At 37.2% G+C, this 24,967-nt stretch overlaps 2 protein-coding genes across 6 annotated transcripts in view; one reads left to right on the plus strand and one right to left on the minus strand.

Moving 5' to 3' along the window:
• Positions 1-24,967, plus strand: part of LOC124511173 (zinc finger protein 568) — a 389,983-nt gene that overhangs the window by 286,862 nt on the left and 78,154 nt on the right. The window lies entirely within an intron of this gene.
• ZNF260 (zinc finger protein 260) overlaps positions 1-24,967 on the minus strand; it is a 143,267-nt gene that overhangs the window by 104,392 nt on the left and 13,908 nt on the right. For 4 of the 5 annotated variants that reach the window (XM_047078161.1, XM_047078160.1, XM_047078159.1 and 1 more), the window contains 3 exons: positions 7,912-8,005; positions 6,863-6,989; positions 1,102-3,140 (listed from right to left, as the gene is read on the minus strand). In XM_047078161.1, the coding sequence (XP_046934117.1) occupies positions 1,726-3,140; positions 6,863-6,989; positions 7,912-7,965 (1,596 nt within the window). In that variant the 5' untranslated portion in view covers positions 7,966-8,005 and the 3' untranslated portion in view covers positions 1,102-1,725. Of the gene's footprint in view, positions 1-1,101; positions 3,141-6,862; positions 6,990-7,911; positions 8,006-8,354; positions 9,639-24,967 lie in introns of those variants that run through there. The other variant, XM_047078167.1, reaches the window with a different exon arrangement.

Genomic DNA, 24,967 nt, shown 5'->3' on the forward strand with positions numbered 1-24,967 from the left:
TTATTTTGAGAGAGAGAGCAGGGGAGCAGCAGAAAGGGAAAGACAGAAACCCAAGCAGGCTCTGCACTCTCAGCGAGGAGCCAGACGTGGGGCTTGAACCCATGAACCATGAGATCGTGACCTGAGCTGAGATCAAGAGTTGGACATGTAACCAGCTAAGCCACCCAGGCACCCCTAAAACTGCTCATTTAAGTAAAACACTAATTAGAAATATTTAAAGAAAATAGCCCAATATATCTCATAAGAAAATGGCTTAATTACTATTGCTGGTCATGCAAAACTTTAAAGAGTCCAGAAATTCTGGGGAAGACCAGTTTAAAAAATTAAAATCTAATGAATAATAGTGACAAAAATGTATTGAAACAATAGGTAAATTCTTATAAAAATCTAATAACCAGTGGCTCATAATGAACATTATTTGCATAACCCAGTCAACTGTTGTGATTAACAAAAGAGATGATGGACACTTAATCTCTGTCACTAATTTTCTTTCTTTCTTCTTTTACTTTTCCTTTCCTTGATAAAATCAAAGTTCTGTTGATTGTTAAGCTGCCAAACCCAGCAAGGCAACACAGAAAAAGTACAAATACACAAACCCCGTTGGAGTCATGGTAGTAGTAGAGTTCTAAATCTCTAAAGGTGAGTTTACCACGTTTATAATCATTGCAATAGTTGTAGATTTTCCCCTCCTTTAATAAATCTGAGACAGATAAGATTGGCTTAGTAAATTTTATGAAATATTTAAAGTGCCCCCTTGGATCCTCATTGGTACTGTCTAGAGGTAAAAAGAAAGGCTTTTCTAAAGGAATTGTATTGTGGTAGGAATTTAGGCAAGTCTGTCATGTCAAAACAGAAATTTTAAAAGAAATCAATCATTTAATGATAATGGAAAGGAGATTACACATCTACTACTAAAGTAAGAATAGAAAATGGGGGGCGCCTGGGTGGCACAGTCGGTTAAGCGTCCGACTTCAGCCAGGTCACGATCTCGCGGTCCGTGAGTTCGAGCCCCGCGTCGGGCTCTGGGCTGATGGCTCAGAGCCTGGAGCCTGTTTCCGATTCTGTGTCTCCCTCTCTCTCTGCCCCTCCCCCGTTCATGCTCTGTCTCTCTCTGTCCCAAAAATAAATAAACGTTGAAAAAAAAAAAGAATAGAAAATGAAACATAAATTTACACAAATACCATGCACAGACACAAGACTTTAAAACCACATAGTATCTGACTGGAAGTTTTAACTCTCTGGAGGAAGAAAATTACACTATATAAACAAACAAAAAATTAGAATGCAAAAGATTTATTTGAAGAATATTACAAATTAGTAAGCCAAAAACAATGAATAGACAAAAGAACAGAAACACAAACACCAAAAGTAATTGTAAACAAAACATGCCTGGAAAAGAAATTCATGTGAATTTAACTAGTTAAGAATTAATGAAACACATTTTCCACATATATCAGAAATGAATAGGGACCATCCTACCTAAATGGATATTCAGAAGGTTAACTGACAGGAGAAATATTTGACAGTATCTAACAAAACAAAGTATATACACCACTGAGTGATTGTACTAAATAGAGTGGCCAGAAAGTCTGGAAGCAGTAAGAGCAACATAATCACCTTGATTACTTATTATAATGCATCAATTTTCCCAGTGAAACTCAGAAACCAAACTTTTGTATATGTCTTTCATTCAAAAGACTTCTTACCAGTATAATTTTTTTGATATCACGTAAGGTGCTTACCCACACTAAAGGCATTCCCGCATTCCTCACATTCATAGGGTTTCTTACCAGTATGAATTCTCTGATGTTTTGTAAAGGATGAACTATGTCTAAAGGCTTTCCCACATGCTTTGCATTCATAAGGTTTCTCTCCAGTGTGAATTCTCTGATGTTCAGTAAGGGCTGAACTATGTCTAAAAGCCTTCCCACATACCTTACATTCATAAGGTTTCTCACCACTGTGAATCCTCTGATGTTGAATAAGTGCTGACGTAAGTCTAAAGAACTTTCCACACTCTTTACATTCATAAGGTTTCTGACCACTGTGAATTCTCTGATGTCGAGTAAGTTCACTACCTACTCCAAAAGCTTTCCCACATTCCTTACATTTATAGGGTTTCTCACCAGTATGAATTCTCTGATGTCTAGTCAGGGATGAACTGTTTCTAAAGACTTTTCCACATGCCTTGCATTCATAGGGTTTCTTGCCAGTATGAATTCTCTGATGTCGAGCCAGTTCTCTACATACCCCAAAGGTTTTTCCACATTCTTTACATGCATAAGGTTTCTCACCTGTATGAATTCGCTGATGTTCAATAAGCTGTGAACTAATTCTAAAGACCTTCTCACATTGTATACATTTGTACGGTTTCTCACCAGTATGAATTCTCTGATGTTCAGTTAGCTGTGAATGGAATCTAAAGTCCTTGCCACATTCCATACATTTGTAAGGTTTCTCATCAGTATGGATTTTCTGGTGTCGAGCAAGTTGTGCATGCACTCTAAAGGATTTCCCACAGAAAGTGCATTCATAGGCTTTCTTACCATCATGAATTATTTTTAGTGGAGTTATTTCTTCAACTCTTCTAATGGTCCTTTTAAATTCCTTACATTTATAGCACTTCTGATCATCATGCATTTTCTGGTGTATACTAAGGTCTTCATAAAAACTAAATGGATTCCTATATTCCATATATTTACAAGGTTTTACACCAGTATGAATGTTCAGTTGTAGGGTATGTGGGTCATCTCCAAAGGTTTTCCAATATGCATTACACTGATATGTTTTCTCACCAGTATGTATTCTCTCACATTCATCAAAACTTAAGTCACAGCTAAGGACCTTTTCATATTCCTTATATTCATAGGGTTTCTTGCTTTCATGAATTCTCTGATGTGATATAAGAGATTTATGATGTTTATAATTTGGCACTTTTTCAGAGCTGATTTTCATTTGGCTGAAATATCCCACTTCAGGTCTTTGTACTTCAGTCTTGCTTTTGCTTTGCCAGTCATTTCTGAAAATGGAGCTCTCCAAACCAATGAATTTACCTTCTGTTACTTTCCACTGAAAACCATTATTTTCAATAATGTCCTTTCCATTAAATAAATACTTTGTGTCATACTTGGACTCCAAATCTGAAAGAGAGGGGAAAAGAAATAATTTTTTTCATGTGGTATAAAAATGAAACATTTATACAATGCAGAGGAGAAAAATTGTAAATATAAACAATGCGAGTGAATGATTAAAGTATTGTAATGAAGTTTTAAGAAAGATCAGAGAATGATGAAAGCATAATATAAGATTGTGAGGTTTGTGGTAAGGGAAACAGATTAAGTCAGTGTCTGACATGTAGGTGTTGATCATCATCTAGTAAGCTTGTCAAGTACTAATGTTCGGAAACAAGTCCAGATAAACTGACCAATATCAATAGATGTAGAACTAGTTATCATATAGAGATAATGCTGATGTGGATCATGATTTGATCGTCTATACATACTAATAATTTTGTATGTTTTTTTAAACAATAGAATCCAAATACTTTAGTGGATAACAAGGTGCTTGTAAGATCTCATTTTAATCCATTATCCCCTTTCACATAATCTTTTTTTCACCTCTTACAGCAAACCAAATTTACACCCACAGGATATTTCATTTCTCAAGAAATGCATTCTTTATACACCACCCACATTTCACTGTCTGGGTCTAAAAGTTAATATCCTTAGAAAGGATATACTGATTGTAAGTTCATATTTATGTTTCTGTTCTAATATCTGGTTGCTTGCCTTCACATTATTTTTTTCAATTCTATATTCAGTAATTTTCTGTTACATTGTTTAACCTTATTCCTTAAATTCCAAAAGGACAAATGTAGTCATTACATGCCACTGAATAACAAACCCCAAGGACATACACATTGAAAATTACAGGGAAATAAAATCACTGGATGAAAGGAATCTAAATGAGACAAAAAGGAAATATTACAAATATCCACTGGGTAATACAGTGGATCATCAAAGTAATGGGGCACCTGGGTGGCTCAGTTGATTAAACATCTGACTGCAGCTCAGGTCATGATCTCACAGCTTGTGAGTTCAGGCCCCACGCTGGGCTTTGTGCTGACAGCTCAGAGCCTGGAGCCTGCTTCGGATTTTGTGTTTCCCTCTCTCTGCTCCTCCCCAACTTGTGCTGTCTCACTCAAAAATAAACAAACATTTAAAAAATAATAATTATGTAAGTATAAGAATAATGTAGTAGTTTTAGTATGTCTCCATGCCTTTTAACCCTCACATTGTACTGTAGTGATTTATACACACACACACACAGACACACACACACACACACACACAGTGTTTATGAATGTTTTCTAATTGACTCTACTTGTACTGTCTCCATCACTGCTGTTAATTCCCTGCTATGCAGAACGATGATATTCTTCATGTGTCAATAGAAATGAGGAATTTTATTTACTTTTCTTCATTAGCTTTTTCTAAATTTTTTAAATGTTTATCTTAGAGAGAGAGAGAGACAGAGCACGAGCAAGGGAGGGAGGGCAGAGAGAGAAAGAGGGAGACACAGAATCCGAAACAGGCTCTAAGCTCTGCATTGACAGCGCAGAGCCCGACATGGGGCTTAAACTCATGAACCGTGAGATCATGACCCGAGCTGAAGTTGGATGCCTAATAGACTGAGCCACCCAGGTGCCCCTTCATTAGTTTTTTCACTATCACTTATCTATCCTACAGAAATCCTAATCTATATTTAAATGTTTTCCTTCATGCTCTTTCCCAGGTATTCCTTTCCATTTTCCTATACTCAGAACCAACGATGTTATATTCTGCACGGCAGTATCAGAATATTTTTGATACTATAGTAGGTATATATCATACCATATAAGGCTTATACAATTCTGAAAAGGGGAATAAGCTAACAGAATGATGTGGAAAAGGTGGTACAGGTGGGCAAGAGTGGAAGGCACTTTGTAACAGAGGATCTGTTGGACATTGGCTGGAGACTGGCAATCAGATGAGAGGATAACCTGAGGAAAATCCAAAGTGAATGATAAACATTACATAATACAGGGCGGAAATAATTTTCTGTGACTGAATTATGTTATATGTAACAAAGGTATAATAATACAGTCATTATTGGATTAGGATAGTAAAATCATAAATGAGTGCCAGTATCAGTAAATCAAAAAGCAGTTCTACCTAGAAATGAAACGATGGGGCACCTGGGTGGCTCAGCCGGTTCAGTGTCTGACTTCATCTCAGGTCACGATCTCACAGTTTGTGAGTTCAAGCCCTGTGTCGGGCTCCATGCTGACAGCTCAGAGCCCACAGCCTGCTTTGGATTCTGTGTTTCCCTCTCTCTCTGCCCCTTCCCTGCTCACGCTCTCTCTCTCTCTAAAATAAAGAAACATTAAAAAATGAAAGAAAGAAAATTCTACCAAATGTGGAAATGTAATTGAAATTAAAAAAATTTTCAGAGAATGATCACATTGAAAATGCAGTTGACCGGTGAAACCAGGGTTAGGGCCCCCGTGCCCTGCACAATCAAAAATCCTCATATAACTTTGACTCCTCCCAAACTTAACTATTAATAGCCTACTATTGACTGGAAGCCTTTCCAATAACAAATAGCTAACACATAGTTTATATATTATATGTATTATATTCTGTATTCATAAAGAAAATGTTAAGAAAATCATAAGAGAAAATACATTTACAGTATTCTATTACCTTCATCAAAAAGTTCACACAGAAGTACACCAACATAGTTCAAACCTCTGTTGTTGAAGGGTCAACTATATTACATATTAAAACCTATGCAGGTTGTTAGTCACACAAAAAGTAAGGATTTACCTGCTTTTGACACTAATTAGCTGTATAACCTTGGGATAGCTGCCTAAATACTCTTTGTCTTAGCAAAATAATACAAGTACTATTCATGTCATCAGGTTATTGAAAAATTAAAAGAGCCCATATATTAAAATTCCTTAGAATAGGGCCTGGTACATGGCACGAACTATGTAATCTGACAGGAAAACAAGTAGCTTTCTAAAACATTAAAAGATCCTTTCTATAATACTGACAATGTTAAATGCAAAGTTCTTCAACCACAAAACAGGTATAATATAATGCATATGGCAGGCAATGAACATAAATTCTGTTTATCCGGGGCACCTGGGTGGCGCAGTCGGTTAAGCGTCTGACTTCAGCCAGGTCACGATCTCGCAGTCCAGGAGTTCCAGCCCCGCGTCAGGCTCTGGGCTGATGGCTCAGAGCCTGGAGCCTGCTTCCGATTCTGTGTCTCCCTCTCTCTCTGCCCCTCCCCCGTTCATGCTCTGTCTCTCTCTGTCCCAAAAATAAATAAACGTTGAAAAAAAATAAATAAAAAAAATAAATAAAAAAAAATAAATTCTGTTTATCCATCTAACATATAAATTACACAGATTCTTCTAATAATTGTAATGACTCAGGACATGGTTTCTTAGCTGTTCTTCAAGAAGGTGTGATAACAAAGCATTTATAGCAATTCTGACTTTAATCACAGTATAATAGCTCTCTCAAAGGATATGCTATATGTGTTCTAAAATTCAAAATAAACTCCCTGGGTATCAGGGAAAGTAGAAATATGAAGGGACTGAGAGAATACAAACATGAAGAATGATGGGTGTGCTTCATGGAGGTGTCATCTCCAACACAATGTTCAACCCATGCCTTTGGAAACAGAGAAGAGATGTACCCATTTTCTTTCAAAAGATAGTCTTGGGTTTACTGACAAGCAACTCTATGATAGAATAGAGCAGCTGATAGAATAGAGCATATTCTAAATTATATGAAGCAGATAAATTTACCCAGTGAGACCAAGTTGCTATAGTTCTCCATCATCACATCCCAATATAAGTCCCTCTGAGCCGAATCCAGATATTCCCATTCCTCTTGAGAGAAGCTGATGACCACATCCCTGAAAGTCACCAATTCCTGAAAACAAAAAACCATATATAAATGAAGTATTTTTGAGAAAAAGAATTGCATTATGGTAAGCCGATTAGTAAACTAGTAGGCAAGGGTGGGTAGAATGTTATGGTATGGGAGTAAGGAAATTAGCACTCCCAAACAGGACTATCTACATATCTTTAAAGAATCTATTTGACTCAGAGAATATCTTCCTGCATATTATGGAATTTCTTAATTCCATAAGCATGTTAAGCATGTCTGGAAATAAAATGAGCTGCATGAATTAATAAAGGTGAGTTTCTATATCCTTGTTTCTCTGTAAAGGAAAAGTATCTAACTTAGAAAATGGGATGTGAACACTAATTTATAATTTCTTGCAGCCCTAAGTTCAATACTGTGTTAAGTATTATTTAACATGATATGATCAGAACTTTTGCTTCTAATGACAAACCATTTAATAAGTACTTTTTAGTGGCTACAGAATAGTCTTACTTGGTGAAAAAATATCAGGCTTAATTGTATTTAGACATTTACAATGGGTAAGGTGTTCTTCAATTCTGGGAGTCTACAATCATCTATGTATGATGGAGATCAGTGAAAATCAAATCCAGTCTACCTGGAAACTCCAGTCTCCAGAAGTACAGAATTTTCCCATATGTAATCAAATGGATACATCTGATCTTTATCCAAGAATATGAAAAAGTATGGTAAATTCCTCCATCTAGGTATTCCATTTCTACTCTATAGTTGCTGTTAACAAAAGACTTAACAAATAAGAGTGTTGAGAATTATTTGGAGAATAGATAGGCACACGAATTATACTGTTATGTTTGGTTCCAACTCTCACTAGAAAGTGAAAAACTATGGGAATGTGGGGCAGGCCCTATTTGGTACAGAGATTCAGAAAAAGGAAATGTTCACAAAGGAGACAGGTTCAGCAACTTACATGGTCCATGCTTAGAACTGTAAGGAATTGGTCAGGGAATTCCATTTCTGCCATGACAGCGTGAGGAGCTCCGATGACATGCTCCCTGTCAAAACTAATGAAAATTATATATAAAAATATATAGCAAATAAAGAAACATTTGTTCAGGAAAATCTACCAAAACTTATAAGCTGAGAGTCTGCAGTATCTGAACCAAACCTGCACCCTTCCTTGTTCATCACATCTTAGTGAGAAAGATACTCCATTCCAAATTGGTACAATCAAGGACACAGGCTTCCTCACCAATTGTCAACCTGTGTTCCCAGTCAGGTGGCTGTCTTCCTGGGAAGAGCAGGATACCAACATTTCTCATCCTGCCCTCAGCTACCCATTGCTCAGGGAAATGCAGCTAAGGGACATAGATTTTCTTCTGTTTGGTTCCAAACACAAAATGTAATATGTACCTTGGGTGTGGCCCTGGTGAGAATACTGGGGTTCCAGTTGTCTGTCTTGAATCTTGGGGTAGGATTTCCATGCCAGCAGATCTTGGCAAACTGAAACCTCTGGCTGCTGCACTCACCCTCTCCCCACCTACAAAGCACCCAGCTCCTAAAAGCAGAAGTGTGACAGAGAGAAGCATGCCACTGTCCCTAACCCAAGAACAAGGTCTGTGGCTTGGTGATTTTGTCCAGAGGGAGAAGCTGGCCACAGACAAGAGAGTTCCATATGTGTCTCCATAGGAAATGACCTCATTTGTAACTGTAGAAAAGTTCAAGCCTAAGGACATTCTCAAAAACAGTGAGGTTTTACTAAAAGACTATTAGAAGAAGATTGAAAGATTCGCTGGAGATATATGAACTATAGGCTGGCTAGTTTCCCAGAAAGAATTAGACACTTACAGAGCTGTTCCTTTTGTCAGAACAAATCCCAGATACTGACTTGATTACATTGGTCTGTGAAGCAATATATACTTCACAGCATTGTTGAAAGCAGAAATCATGATTTCTGCAACTTAACGGCTGGGAGATACTCAAAAGATAGACCTGTGGAAACCACTGTCATCCAAAGGTGACTGTGGTAATAATCAAGGCTGTACCCTAAAGGAGCAATATCACAGATTTTCAGTGTGGGCTGGGGGAAGACAGATTGCACTTAAACTAGCTAGTCACTAAAGAAAACAAGCAAATAACAAGTCTGGTGGTGGGGAGCACTAGTAGGGGAAACAGACAAAAATACCAGATATGTTGCAATTATCTATAATTTCTACTTTCTATAAATAAAGAAAAAGTCCAAAGTAATAGGAAAATGGCCCATCAACAAAACAGAAACTGCCTGCAAGAACACCAAATTTAACAAAGACTTCAAAGTAGCCATAAATATATTCAGATAAACAAAAGAACCTATACTTACATAAAGGTATGGTCACAGTGTCACATCAATATCAATAAAGAAAAGCTATTTAATACCACATGGGAATCCTACACTTGAAAAGTATTATATGAAATGAAAATTTCACTAGAGCAACTCAATATTAGATATAAACTGGCAGAAGAAAATACTGGCAAACTTAAAAGATATTGTGCAGTCTAACAGGAAAAACAAATGAAAAAGAGACTTAGAAAACCTGGATGCAAGCATACCTACATATATAATGGGTGTATGAGAAGAGAGAAAAGGATCATTTTAACATCGTCCAATAACAATGAAAAGTTCTCAAAGTTATATTTTTTCATCCAGGAAGCTCAACACACCCAGCAGGATCAAGGCACAGAGATCTACAAATAGACACAACATGGTAAAAACGGTGAAATGTGAAAGAGAAATTTGTTTGGTTGTTGTTTTTTTGTTGTTTTGTTTTTTAAGTCAGCTCTAGGCCCAATGTGGCATTTGAACTCATGACCCTGAGACAAGAGCCCCCCTTGATCTACCGACTGAGCCAGCCAGGTGCCCGCTGAAAGAAAAATATGAAAGCAGCAAGAAGAAAATGAGTTGTTACTTACAAGTGAGCCCCAGTAAGAATAATTAATGACCTCTCCTCAGAAATAACAGAGACCAGAATGTAAACCAAGACTCAAAAACTTCAACCAGGAATGCTATAATAAGCAAAACTATTTTTTGAAAATGAAGATGAAATAGAAACTGGGAGAATTAATTGCTAGCAGACCTATCTTTAAAATTTTTTTTTTAACGTTTTATTTATTTTTGAGACAGAGACAGAGCATGAACGGGGGAGGGGCAGAGAGAGGGGGAGACACAGAATGGAAGCAGGCTCCAGGCTCTGAGCCATCAGCCCAGAGCCCGACGTGGGGCTCGAACTCACAGACCACGAGATCGTGATCTGAGCTGAAGTCGGACGCTCAACCGACTGAGCCACCCAGGCGCCCCGCTAGCAGACCTATCTTAATACTGAAGGGAGTTCTTCAAGCAGAAAGCAAATGATTCGAGGCAGTAATATATATCCACATGAAAAGATAAAGAGAGGTGACTGGGTGGCTCAGTGGGTTAAGTGTCCAGTTTCAGCTCAGGTCATGATCTCACAGTTTGGGAGTTTTGAGCCTCGCATCAGGCTCAGCTCAGAGCCTGGAGCCTGCTTTAGATTCTGTGTCTCCCCTTTCTCTGCCCATCCCCAGCTCATGCTCCCTCTCTCCTCTCTCTCTCAAAAATAAATGAACATTTAAAAACAAAATTTTTTTAAAAAGAAAACATAAAGAGCACCAGGAAAGGTAATTATTTGATAAAGACAGTATACATGTATATTTTTCTCTCTTAGTTAACTGATTTAAATATCAACTATATGAAATAACATGTTTTATTAGGCCTACAATATATAAAAGTATAATTTGGGAGGGGCCAAGATGGCAGAACAACATGGAAGGTTTTTTTGCATTTCGTATCCATGAAATACAGCCATATCAATACTAAACCATCTTGCACACGTAAAAACTGATTTGAGAAATAACACAACATCTGCACAACCTGAACCAGAGAACAACCACATTCACTGGTGCTGGAACAAGGACGTTAAGGGTGAAGCCTGGTGCCAGATGTGTGTTGTGATTTTCCATATCCCTGAAACGCTGCTACAAGATCATGTGAGCTTTTTCTGGGATGGGCTGGCACCCAGCCACAGTCTCTGGGCATCAGCAGCAGCATGGTCCCACAAACGTTCCCGGGTGCGACTGGCACCTGGCCATTACTTGGTGAGACCCTCCCCCAGAAGGTCTGCGCAGGTCAAAGCCGCAGTCTCTCAGAAGTGAGGGAAAACAGCCACAACTGAGAAAAAACGCAGAGGGGGAGGTACAGCCCGGCAACCTGACACCTTGGTCATGGACAGTGTAGAACTAGGGAGTGGATGGAAGGTGAAGACAAAGGATGGGTGCACAATTGCTGATCAGGGAGAACAGTGTTCCAATACTAGAGAGTGGGTATCTGGGTGGTGCCATCTTCACCTCTCCTGCGCATGTGCATACACACCTCTAAGTGCCAAAACAATCCACCCCAGTAAGCTAAGCAGTGCCATCTAGTGGAGAATGGAGCCATTACACTAAGCCCTGCCCAACTGGACCAACCTCGCTCTTAAGGAAAACCACAAGTCTCTCCGCCTGCTCAGTTTACAGACTATAAAGTGCTTCATAGTTTGACTTCTAGGGGAAAATGATGTAATTTCAATCGTATTTCAGTCTGTTCGCTGGTCCGTCTATTCAACTTTTTTTTCTTTTTGTGAATACAGAAAGAAATTTATTTTATTTATTTTTTTTTTAATTTTTTTTTTCAACCTTTTTATTTATTTTTGGGACTGAGAGAGACAGAGCATGAACGGGGGAGGGGCAGAGAGAGAGGGAGACACAGAATCGGAAACAGGCTCCAGGCTCCGAGCCATCAGCCCAGAGCCTGACGCGGGGCTCGAACTCACGGACCGCGAGATCGTGACCTGGCTGAAGTCGGACGCTTAACCGACTGCGCCACCCAGGCGCCCCAAGAAATTTATTTTTATTGTCAATTTTTATTAACATTTTTCTTTAATTTTTTCTACTATATTTACTTTTGTAAATTTTTCAAATTTTATTTTACTTATATCATTTCATATTACATTTCATTGTATTCATTTTTCAAATTTTCAAACATTTTCCTTTTATTTTTTCTTTTTTTTCTTGTCTTTCCCTTCTTTCTCTAATCTGTCAAGCACCTTTCTTTTTTTTTTTGTTATTAACATAGTTACTTCATCCTTTATTATATTTATTATGTTACAAATATAAATACTATATGTTTAATGTTCACTGATTCCATAATCATATTTTTTTTTTCTTTTTTTTTTTATATATGAAATTTATTGACAACTTGGTTTCCATACAACACCCAGTGCTCATCCCAAAAGGTGCCCTCCTCAATACCCATCACCCACCCTCCCCTCCCTCCCACCCCCCATCAACCCTCAGTTTGTTCTCAGTTTTTAACAGTCTCTTATGCTTTGGCTCTCTCACTCTAACGTCCTTTTTTTTTTTTTTTTTCCTTCCCCTCCCCCATGGGTTCCTGTTAAGTTTCTCAGGATCCACATAAGAGTGAAACCATATGGTATCTGTCTTTCTCTGTATGGCTTATTTCACTTAGCATCACACTCTCCAGTTCCATCCACGTTGCTACAAAAGGCCATATTTCATTTTTTCCAATGTTCATAGCAGCACTCTCAACAATAGCCAAATTATGGAAAGAGCCTAAATGTCCATCAACTGATGAATGGATAAAGAAATTGTGGTTTATATACACAATGGAATACTACGTGGCAATGAGAAAAAATGTCAAGCACCTTTCAACAAGCAGACCAAAACAGACCTAAGATCATAGCATAATTTATTTGATTTTTTGTGTGTTGCTTTTAATATTTTTAATTTAATATTTTCCCCTTATTCTTTTTCTTCCTTCAAAATGATAAAATGCAGGAATTCACCCCAAAAGAAAGAGCAGGAAGAAATAACAGCCAGGGACTTAACACAGATACAAGGAAGATGTCTGAACCAGAATTTAGAATCGTGATAATAAGAATACTAGCTGGGGTTGAAAATAGATTAGAATCCCTTTCTGCAGAGATAAAAGAAATAAAAGCTAGTCAGGACGAAATAAAAAATGTTATAACTGAGCTGCAATCTCGAATGAATGCCACAATGGCAAGGATGGATAAGGCAGAGCAGCGAATCAGCAATATAGAGGACGAACTTATGGAGACTAATGAAGCAGAAAGAAAGAGGGAGACTAAGGCAAAAGAGCACAATTTAAGAATTAGAGAAATCGATGACTCATTAAAAAGGAACAACATCAGAATCACAGGAGTCCCAGAAGATGAAGAGAGAAAAAGGGGGTAGAAGGGTTATGTGAGCAAATCCTAGTGGAAAACTTTCCCAACCTGGGGAAAGACACAGATATCAAAATCCAGGAGGCACAGAGGACTCCCATTTGATTCAACAAAAACCGACTGTCAACAAGGCATATCATAGTCAAATTCACAAAATACTCAGGCAAGGAAAGAATCATGAAAGCAGCAAGGGAAAAAAAGTCCTCAACTTACAAGGGAAGGGAAGACAGATCAGGTTTGTAGCAGACCTATCCACAGTAACTTCGCAGACCAGAAAGGAGTGGCAGGATATATTCAATGTGCTGAATCATAAAATATGCAGCCAAGAATTCTTTATCCACCAAGGCTGTCATTCAAAACAGAAGGAGAGATAAAAAGTTTCCCAGACAAACAAAAATTAAGAGTTCATGACTACTAAACCAACCCTGTAAGAAATTTGAAGGGGGACTGAGGGAAGACAAGACAAAAAAACCAAAAACAAAACAAAACCCCAAAAGCAACAAAGACTAGAAAGGACCAGAGAACACCACCAGAAACTCCAACTCTACAGGCAACATAATGGCAATAAACTCATATCTTTCAGTACTCACTCTAAACATCAATGGACTAAGTGCTCCAATCAAAAGACATAGGGTAACAGAATAGATAAGAAAACAAGATCCATCTATATGCTGTTTATGAGAGACCCACTTTAGACCTAAAGACACCTTCAAATTGAAAGTAAGGGGATGGAGAACCATCTATCATCTTAATGGTCGCCAAAAGAAAGCCGGAGTAGCTATACTTACATCAGACAATCTACACTTTAAAATGAAGACTACAACAAGAGATGAAGAAGGGCATTATATAATTAAGGGGTCTATACACCAAGACCTAACACTAGTAAACGTTTATGCTCCAAATGTGAGAGCACCCAAATATATAAACCAATCACAAACATAAACTCATTGATAATAATACCATAATAGTAGGGGACTTGCAACATCCCACTTACAACAATGGACAGATCATCTAAACAGAAAATCAACAAAGAAACAATGGCTTTGAATGACACACTGGACCAGATAGACTTAAGAGATATATTCAGAACATTTCATCCTAAAGCACAGGAACACACATTCTTCTCCAGTGCACATGGAACGTTCTCCAGAATAGATCACATACTGGGACACAAATCAGCCTCAAAAAGTACAAAAAGATCAAGATCATACTGTGCATATTTCAGACCACAATGCTATGAAACTCGAAATCAACCACAAGAAAAACTTTGGAAAGATAACAAATACTTGGAGACTAAAGAACATCCTACTAAAGAATGAATGGGCTAACTAAGAAGTTAAAGAGGAAATTAAAAAGTACATGGAAGCCAATGAAAATGATAACAACAGCCCAAAACCATGTGACACAGCAAAGGTGGTCATAAGAGGAAAGTATATAGCAATCCAGGCCTTCCTAAAGAAGGAAGAAAGATCTCAGATACACAACCTAACTTTACACCTTAAAGAGCTGGAAAAAGAACAGCAAATAAAACCCAAAACCAGCAGAAGACAGGAACTAATAAAGATTAGAGCAGAAATCAATGCTATCAAAACCAAAAAACAGAAGAACAGATCAATGAAACCAGAAACTGGTTCTTTGAAAGAATTAACAAAAATTGATAAATCCCTAGCCAGTATGATCAAAAAGAAAAAGGAAAGGACCCAAATAAATAAAATCAAGAATGAAAGAGGAGAGATCACAACCAACGCAGCAGAAATAAAAACAATAATAAGAGAATATTATGAGCAATTATACACCAGTAAAACGGGCAATCCGGAAGAAATGGACAAATAGAAACATATAAACTACCAAAACTGAAACAGGAAGACATAGAAAATTTGAACAGACCCATAACCCATAACCAGAAATCGACTTAGTAATCAAAAATCTCCCAAAACCAAGAGTCCAGGGCCAGATGGCTTTCCAGGGGAATTTTACCAAACATTTAAGGAAGAGTTAACACCTATTCTCTTGAAGCTGTTCCAAAAAATAGAAATGGAAAGAAAACTTCCAAATTTGCCAGTGCTGAATCCAGCATTACCTTGATTCCAAAACCAGACAAAACCCCACTAAAAGGAGAACTATAGACCAATTTCCCTAATGAACATGGGTGCAAAAATCCTCAACAAGATATTAGCCAACCAGATCCAACGATACATTAAAAAAAATTATTCATCGTGACCAAGTGGGATTTATACCTGGGATGCAGGGCTGGTTCAATATCCGCAAAACAATTAACATGATTCATCACATCACTAAAAGAAAGGACAAGAACCACATGATCCTCTCAATAGATGCAGAGAAAGCATTTGACAAAATACAGCATCCTTTCTTGATAAAAACCCTCAAGAAAGTAGGGATAGAAGGATCATACTTTGAGGTCATAAAAGCCATATGTGAAAGACCCAACACTGAGATCACCCTCATTGGGGAAAAACAGAGCTTTCCTCCTAAGGTCAGTAACAAGACAGGGATGTCCACTCTCGCCACTGTTATTCAACATAGTATTGGAAGTCTTAGCTTAAGCAATCAGACAACACAAGGAAATAAAAGGCATCCAAATCGGCCAGGAGGAGGTCAAACTTTCACTCTTTGCAGATGACATGATACTGTATATGGAAAACCCTAAAGATTCCACCAAAAAAATGCTAGAACTGATTCATGAAGTCAGCAGAGTTGCAGGATATAAAATGAATGTACAGAAATCAGTTGCATTCCTATACACCAATAATGAAGCAAATGAAACAGAAATCAAGGAATCAATCCCATTTACAGTTGCACCAAAAGCCATAAAATACCTAGGAATAAATCTAACCGAAGAGGTGAAAAATCTATATGCTGAAAACTATAGAAAGCTTATGACAGAAATTGAAAAAGACATAAAAAAATGGAAAAAGATTCCATACTCCTGGATAGGAAGAACAAATATTGTTAAAATATCAATACTACCCAAAGCAATCTACATACATATTCAATGTAATTCTCTCGAAATAACATCAGCATTCTTCACCGAGCTAGAACAAACAATCCTAAAATTTGTATAGAAACAGAAAAGGTCCCAAATAGCCAAAGCAATCTTGAAAAAGAAAGCCAAAGCAGGAGGCGTCACAATCCCGGACTTGAAACTGTATTACAAAGCTGTAATCATCAAGACAGTATGATACTGGCACAAGAACTGACACTCAGATCAATGGAACAGAATAGAGAATGCAGAAATGGACCCACAAACGTATGGCCAACTAATCTTTGACAAAGCAGGAAAGAATATCCACTGAAATAAAGACAGTCTCTTCAGCAAGTGGTGCTGGGAAAACTGGACAGCGACATGCAGAAGAATGAACCTGGACCACTTTCTTACACCATACACAAAAATAAACTCAAAACGGATGAAAGACCTAAATGTAAGACAGGAAGCCATCAAAATCCTCAAGGAGAAATCAGGCAAAAACCTATTTGACCTTGGCCGCAGCAACTTTTGACTCAACACGTCTCTGGAGGCAAAGGAAACAAAAGCAAAAATGAACTACTGGGACCTCATCAAAATAAAAAGCTTCTGCACAGGGAAGGAAACAGCAAAACTAAAAGGTAACCAACAGAATGGGAGAAGATATTTGCAAACGACATATCAGATAAAGGATTAGTATCCAAAATCTTTAAAGAACCTACCAAACTCAACACCCAAAACACAAATAATCCAGTGAAGAAATGGGCAAAAGACACGTATAGACACTTCTCCAAAGAAGACATCCAGATGGCTGATTAACACGTGAAAAAATGCTCAACATCATTCATCATCAGGGAAATACAAATCAGAACCACAATGAGATACCACCTGTCAGAATGGCTAATATTAACAACTCAGGCAACAGCAGATGTTGGTGAGGATGTGGAGAAAGAGGATCTCTCTCTTTTGCACTGCTGGTGGGAATGCAAGCTGGTGCAGCCACTCTGGAAAACAGTATGGAGGTTCCTCAAAAAGTTAAACATAAATTACCATATGACCCAGCAATTACACTACTAGTTATTTATCCAAGGGATACAGTTGTGCTGTTTTGAAGGGGCAGAGGCACCCCCATGTTTATAGCAGCACTTTCAACAATAGCCAAAGTACGGAAAGAGCCCAAATGCCCATCGATGGATGAATGGATAAGGAAGATATGGTATGTATATATATGTATATATATATATATGTGTGTGTATATATATATATGTATATATGTATATATGTATGTATATACATACATATACATATATGTGTATATGTGTCTATATGTATATATGTATATACACACGTATATATAGACGTATATATACACATATATACACGTATACATACACGTATACATACACGTATATATATACACACATATATACATATATGTACATACATATATATACATATATAATGGAGTATTACTCGGCAATCATAAAGAATGAAATCTTGCCTTTTGCAACTACATGGATGGAACTGGAGGGCATTATGCAAAGTGAAATTAGAGAAAGACAAAAATCATAGGACTTCACTCATATGAGGACTTTAAGGTACAAAACAGATGAACATAAGGGAAGGGAGCAAAAATAATATAAAAACAGGGAGGGGGAAAAACCATAAGAGACTCTTAAATATGGAGAACAAACAGAGGGTTATTGGAGGGGTGTGGGAGGGGGGATGGGCTAAATGGGTAAGGGGCATTAAGGAATCTACTCCTGAAATCATTGTTGCACTATCTGCTAACTAATTTGGATGTAAATTAAAAATAAATAAGAAAGGATAAAATAAAAATAAAAGTATAATTTGTACTTCTATAACACAAAGGAGGTGGGTAGCAAAGCTATACTGGGTAAGTAACTGAATACAGATGGTACTTTGAATCCACAGCATCAAAGAAGAAAATCAAAAACAATAAGGGGCACCTGGCTGGCTGAGCTGGCAGAGCATGTGACTCTTGAGCTTGGGATCATGAGTTTAAGCCCCCCGTTGGGTGCAGAGCTTACTTAAAAAAAAAAAAAGATAAATAAAATTAATATAACAAATGCTATATATGTATATAAGATTTCTTTTCTGCTTTTTAAAAGACAAATAACATTTCTATATCTCATTGGAATTTAGTATATACTGGAAGCTGTACACATTAAGCTCTGGATCAACCATTAAAAATATTTGCAAATCATTTATCTCATAAGGGGTTAAATACCCAAAATATATAAAGGATTCCTACAACTCAGTATAAAAAAAAGACACAATCCAATTAAAATATAGGCAGAGGATCTGAATACATATTTTCTCCCAAAATACAAGAGGCAAACAAATAAATGAAATGGTGCTCCATATCATTAATCGTCAGAGAAATGCAAATCAAAACCACAATGAGATACTGATTTACACCTGTTAGAATGGCTATTATCAAAAAGAAAAGGAGTAACAAGTGTTGGAAAGTTGTGGAGGAAAGGGAAACCTACATATTGAGAATGTAAATGGGTGCAGCAGTTATGGAAAACACTATGGAGGTTCCTTAATAAAGTAAACATAGAACTATTGTATGATCTAGCAATTCCACCTCTGGATATTTATCTAAAGGAAATGAAATCTCAAAAAGATTTCTGCAGACTCTAGGTTCACTGCAGCATATTTACAATACACAAGGCATGGAAACAACTAAACGTTCATTGATGGGTGGAATGTTAAAGAAAATTTGGTGTGTATACACAATGGAATGTTATTTTGCCATAAAAAACTAAGGAAATCCTGCCATTTACAACTACATGAATTGACCTTGAGAGGATTATGCTAGGGGAAGTAAGTCAGAGAAAGACAAATACTGAATGATCTCACTTATATCTGGAATTAGATTTAAAAACAAAACACCTCACAAATACAACACATTGGTAGCTTCCATAGGTGTGGGGATAAGTGGAAGAGTGGGTGGGCGAAATGGGTGAAAGTGGTCAAGGAAGGTACAAATTCCCAGTTATAAAGTAAGTCAAGGGGATATTAATGTACAGCATAGTAATTATACTTAATGATACAGCGTATGTTTGAAAGTGGCTAAGATGTTAAATCTTAAAAGTTCTCATCAGAAGGAAAAAAGTTAACAGAAGAAGGTGATGGATGTTAACTAAATTTATTTCTGTAATCATTTTGTAATATATACATATATTAAATCATGTATACCAAAAGTAGTTGTATGTCAATTATATCTCAATAAAACTAAATGAATTAAGAATGGTGGTGAAGGCAACTAAAAGGCAAAAATATATAACCCAGTAGTATTGCATTTTTTTGTTTGTTGTTCCTCCTTTTTTGCAATACGTTTAAAGACCTGCATAAAACATAATTATAAACCTATTTAAAGGGTACACTGTATAAAGATATAATCTAGGACAAAAGCAACTTTAAAAGGGAGAACTTGAGCAGTTACAGGGGCAAAGTTTTTCTATTAAAGCTAAATAGGCATACAGTGAAGGTTTGACTCAGCGGGTCTGAAATGTTTAAAGCTTTGCCTATTCCAAACAAAAGTGAAGGTCCTTTACGAGCTCCTGGTAGATTACCTGGCATTTAATGATTTTAATCTGTATCCTGTCTGGGGGGGGGGGGGCGGGCAAAAACTGAGTACAACAGTTTTTCTGACTTTTTAAAAAAAGGTTTGTTTATTGGGCACCTGGGTGGCTCAGCTGGTTAAGTGTCCAACTTCAGCTCTAGTCATGATCTCAGAGCTCATGAGTTTGAGCCCCACATCAGTCTCTCTATTGTCAGCACAGAGCCTTTGTGGTATCTTCTGTCTCCCTCCCTCTCTGCCCCTCCCCGCTCATGCACTCACTCTCTCTCTCTCAAAAATAAACCTTTTTAAAAAGAAAAAACTCATGCAAAAAAATGTTTATTTTGAGAGAGAAAGAGAAAGTGGGGGGGGGGGGTGGGCAGAGAAAGAGAGAGAATCCCAAGCAGGCTCCATGCTTTTAGCGCAGAGCCCCCTGAAGGGCTCTATCCCACAAATCAGGAGATCATGACCTGAGCTGACATCAAGAATTGGGACATTTAACTGACTGAACCACCCAGATGCCCCAACTTTTTTTTACTTTTGTGAGTCCTTCTAGAAAATCACTGAAACTGAGAGTGATTTTGGGACCCCTGAATAAAGTTAGTTTTATTTCAAACTAGTTCATCACAAATGCAAATTTTTAATTGGAATCTACAGGATAAATGCTAATAAAATGATTCAATTGTATAATGAATAGGAAATATAAAAGGAGTCAAATGGTAAACTACAAAAAAAAGTCAGTGGAACAGAAAGGAAGTCATTAATTAGGGATAGAAAAGCACAGAAGAGGGGCACCTGGGTGGCTCAGTCAGTTAAGCATCCAACTTCAGCTCAGGTCATGATCTCACAGCCCATGGGTTCGAGCCCCACATTGGGCTCTGTGCTGACAGCTCAGAGCCTGGAGCCTGCTTTGGATTCTGTGTCTCCCTCTCTCTCTGTCCCTCCCTCGCTCTCTCTCTCTCAAAAATAAATAAACATTAGAAAATTAAAAAAAAAATAGAAGACAGTATATATAGAAAACAAGTAGAAAAGTCCTCCTCAGTTATTACTTTACATGCAAATGTATTAGAATCTTCAACTAAAATGCAGAGATTGGCAGAATGGATAGAAAATACAGTGCAACTGTAGTCAGTCTACAACAAACTGATGACAAATCCAAACATATAAATAGGTTGAAAATAGGATATAAAAATGTGTTGCATACCAGTAGTCCTCAAAGAGTTGGAAGCCTACATGAGACCAAATAGGCTTAGAAGAGACAAGAGACAAAGGAACATCTTCTATGTTGATAAAAGGGGTCAGCCCACCAAGAAAATACAACTACTATGAATATATATGCCTTAAAGCCCCAAAATATATGAAGCAACAATTGACAGGATTGAGGGGAGGAATAGAAAGTTCTACAATAAAGTTTGAGACTTCAATAAACCAACTCCAATAATGGATAGAAAGACTAGGCAAAAGATAATTTGGAAATAGGAGAGTACAGCAACACTATAAATCAATTGGACATCCCAGATATACACCAAACACAACACCAAATACCAGAATACATATTCTCAAGTACAAATGAAAAATGGTCTAGAATACATCACATGTTAGGCCATAAAAGAAAACACAACACAATGGAATATTAGCCATCAAAAGGAAACAATTACTGATACCTGTTAACATCATGTGAAATTTGAAAACATGCTAACTGGAAGAGGCCAGACACAAATGCCTTTCAATTATTATATTGTTGTCCCATTTATATGAATTATTACTCCATTTATTTGAAATACCTAAAATAGATAAAACTTTAGATTTTGAAAAATTCATTATTGCAAGGGGTTGAGGGAGAGGCAGTGAAGAGTGATTACTTACGGGGTACAGAGTTCCCTTTCGGGATGATGAAAAATTCTGCAATTAGATGGTAAAGGTTGCACATTGTGGGTTTACTTAATATCACTGAATTGTATACTGTAAAATGATTAAATAGCAAATCCTGTTATGTATATTTTCACAATTAACTGACAGAAATAGAGAAAGACAATTCAGCAAAAGTGGCCACAGACGTCAATATCCCACGCTCATAATGGATAGAACAATTAGGAAAAAAGGTCAAGGAAACAGAAAAACCTATAACCAACACTATAAACCACTTAGACTTAACAGACATTTATAAAATACTTCACCCAACAATAGCAAAATATACATTCTTTTCAAATGCACATGGAATATTTTCCACAAGAAACTATATGCTAGGCTAGAACAGAAAACTTAATAAATTAAAAAAAAAACAATAAACAGTTTGTCTATCCATAATGTAGTTACAAATAAATAACGGAAAAATGGGAAACTCCAAAACATGGAATTTAAACAAAACACTCCTAGGGGCGCCTGGGTGGCTCAGTCGGTTAAGCGTCCGACTCAAGCTCAGGTCATGATCTCACTGTCTGTGAGTTCAAGCCTGGGCTCTGTGCTGACAGCTCAGAGCCTGGAGCCTGCTTCGGATTCTGTATCTCCCTCTCTCTCTGCCCCTCCCCCATCATGCTCTGTCTCTGTCTCTGAAAAATGGATAAAGCTTAAAAAAATTTTTTTAAACAAAACACTCCTAAATAATCAATATATTAAAAATGAACAAGGAAGGGCACCTGGTTGTCTCAGTCGGTTGGGCGTCCGACTTCAGCTCGGATCATGATCTCACAGTCCATGAGTTTAAGCCCTGCATTGGGCCCTGTGCTGACAGCTCAGAGCCTGGAGCCTGCTTCAGATTCTGTCTCTCTCTCTCTCTCTCTCTGCCTCTCCCCTGCTCATGCTCTCGGTCTCAAAAATAAATAAAAAAACATTAAAAAAATTTTTTTTAAATGAAAAAGGAAACTAGAAAACAATTTGCAAATAATAAATGAAGACAACATATCAAAACTTATGACATGCAATTAATGATTAGGGGAAAGCTTTTAAAGTTTAAAGTGCCTGTAATTAAAAGTAAATATCTAGGTCAAATTTAACCTCCCTCCTTAAGTCACTGTGAAAAGAGTAAACATATCATATATGAAAAATATCCAAAAATAAATGAAACTAAAATCTGGTTCTATGAAAAGTGGGTTTTTTTATTAAAAATTTTTTTAAATGTTTATTTATTTTTGAGTGGGGGGGGGGCAGAGAGAGAGGAAGACACAGAATCTGAAGCAGGCTCCAGGCTCTCAGATGTCAGCACAGAGCCTGACACAGGGCTCGAACCCACAAACCGCAAGATCGTGACCTGACCAAAGTCGGATGCTTAACCAACCTAGCCACCCAGGCGCCCCTGGTTCTATGAAAAGTTTTTAAAAGTTCACAAATGTTTAGATGATCAAGAATGACCAGAGAGAACGAAGACTCCTATTACCACAATCATAAGTGAAAGAGGGGACAGTACTACCAACCTTACAGAAATAAAAATTGATTACAAAGAATAGGATGAACAATTGTACAACAAGAAATCAGGAAGCCCTTGGGGCGCCTGTGTGGCTCAACTGGTTCAGTGTTCAACTCTTGGTTTCCACTCAGGTCATGATCTCACGGTGCATGGGATTGGGACCCCGTGTCAGGGCTCTGTGCTGACAGCATGGAGCCTGCTTGGGATTTCGATTTCTCTCTCTCTCTCTCTCTCTCTCTCTCTCTCTCTCTCTCTCTCTCTCTCTTGAATCTCTCTTTCTCCCTCTGCCTCTCCTCTGCTCATGCACTATCTCTCTCTCAAAATAAATAAACATTTAAAAAAATCAGAAAACTCAGATGAATTGGATAAAATCATACAAAGGCACAAACTTCCAAATCTACTCATGGAGGTAGAATATTTGAATAATATTCTAACAAATAAGTAAATGAATTAGTTATTTTAAAAACTACCCATAAAGAAAAGCCTAGGTCAGCACAGCTTCACAGTTAAAGTCTACCAAACCAAGCAGAATACTAATTCTTTACAAACTCTTGAAGTAAAAAGGAGGGAAAACTTCCTAATTTTATGAACCCAAAATTAACCTGATAGCTACATCAGAAAAAGACATTACAAAAAAGGGCAACTATCACTAATACCTTTTATGAATATGGATGCAAAAAATCTAAACAAAACACTAGTAATCTGAATCTAGGAACATATAAAAAGAATTATATACCTTGACCAAGTGGGATTTATCCGTGGAATTCAAAATTAGATTGTTAATCTAATGTAACATATCGGAATCATAAAAAATAGGAGCACATGGGTGGTTCAGTCAATTAAGCATCTGACTCTAGATTTTGGCTCAGGTCATGATCTCACCGTTCATGGGTTCAAGCCCTGCCTCAGGCTCTGCACTGACAGTGCTGAGCCTGCTTGGGATTCTCTCTCTGCCTCTTTCTCTGCCTCTTCCCCACTCACGTGCTCTGTTTCTCTCTCTCTCTCAAAATAAATAAAACTTAAAAAAATAAAAAATAAACTACATGACCATCTTCATTCATGAAGAGAAAGCATTTACAAAATCCAACACCCTTTCATGACAAAAGAGAGTGAACGTATGAATAGAAGGGAACTATCTCCACAGGATAAAATTGACAGCTACCATTAGACTTAGTGATGCTTACCCCTGATGTTGGAAGAGGACAAGTCTATACCTTATTGCCTCTTCTAATCAACATTGTTCTACAGATCTAGCTGGGACAAATAGGAAATATCAATAAAGGCACCCATAGTGGAAAGAAGGAAGGAAAATGATCTCCATTAATAGATGGCATGACCTTATATACAGAAAAATCCAAAAATTTGACTATAACACTATTAGAATGGAGCAAGATTGCAGGATGCAAATAAATATGCAAAAATAAAATATTTTTATACGCATGCAATAACAATCTGAAATAAGTAATTCCATTTATAATAGTATCCAAATTAATAAAATATTTAACAAAAATTCAAACTGTATACTTTAAAAAATACAAAATACTAATGAAAGAAGTTAAGGTAATTAAGTGAAGATCATCCCATGTTTATGAACCAGGCTACTCAATAATAAGATCACGATATTCTCCAAAGTGATCTAAACATTATGCAACTCCTGTCAGAGTCCCAACTGGCTTCTTTGTAGAAACTGACATGCTGACTTCTAAATTCATACGAAATTGCAAGTAATTCAGAATAACCAAATCAGGGGAA

The sequence above is a fragment of the Lynx rufus genome, unplaced genomic scaffold (genome assembly GCF_022079265.1).
Source record: "Lynx rufus isolate CCGP_SWC_20201006 ecotype Redwood Valley unplaced genomic scaffold, mLynRuf1.p SCAF_16, whole genome shotgun sequence".
In the NCBI taxonomy this organism is placed as follows: domain Eukaryota; kingdom Metazoa; phylum Chordata; class Mammalia; order Carnivora; family Felidae; genus Lynx; species Lynx rufus.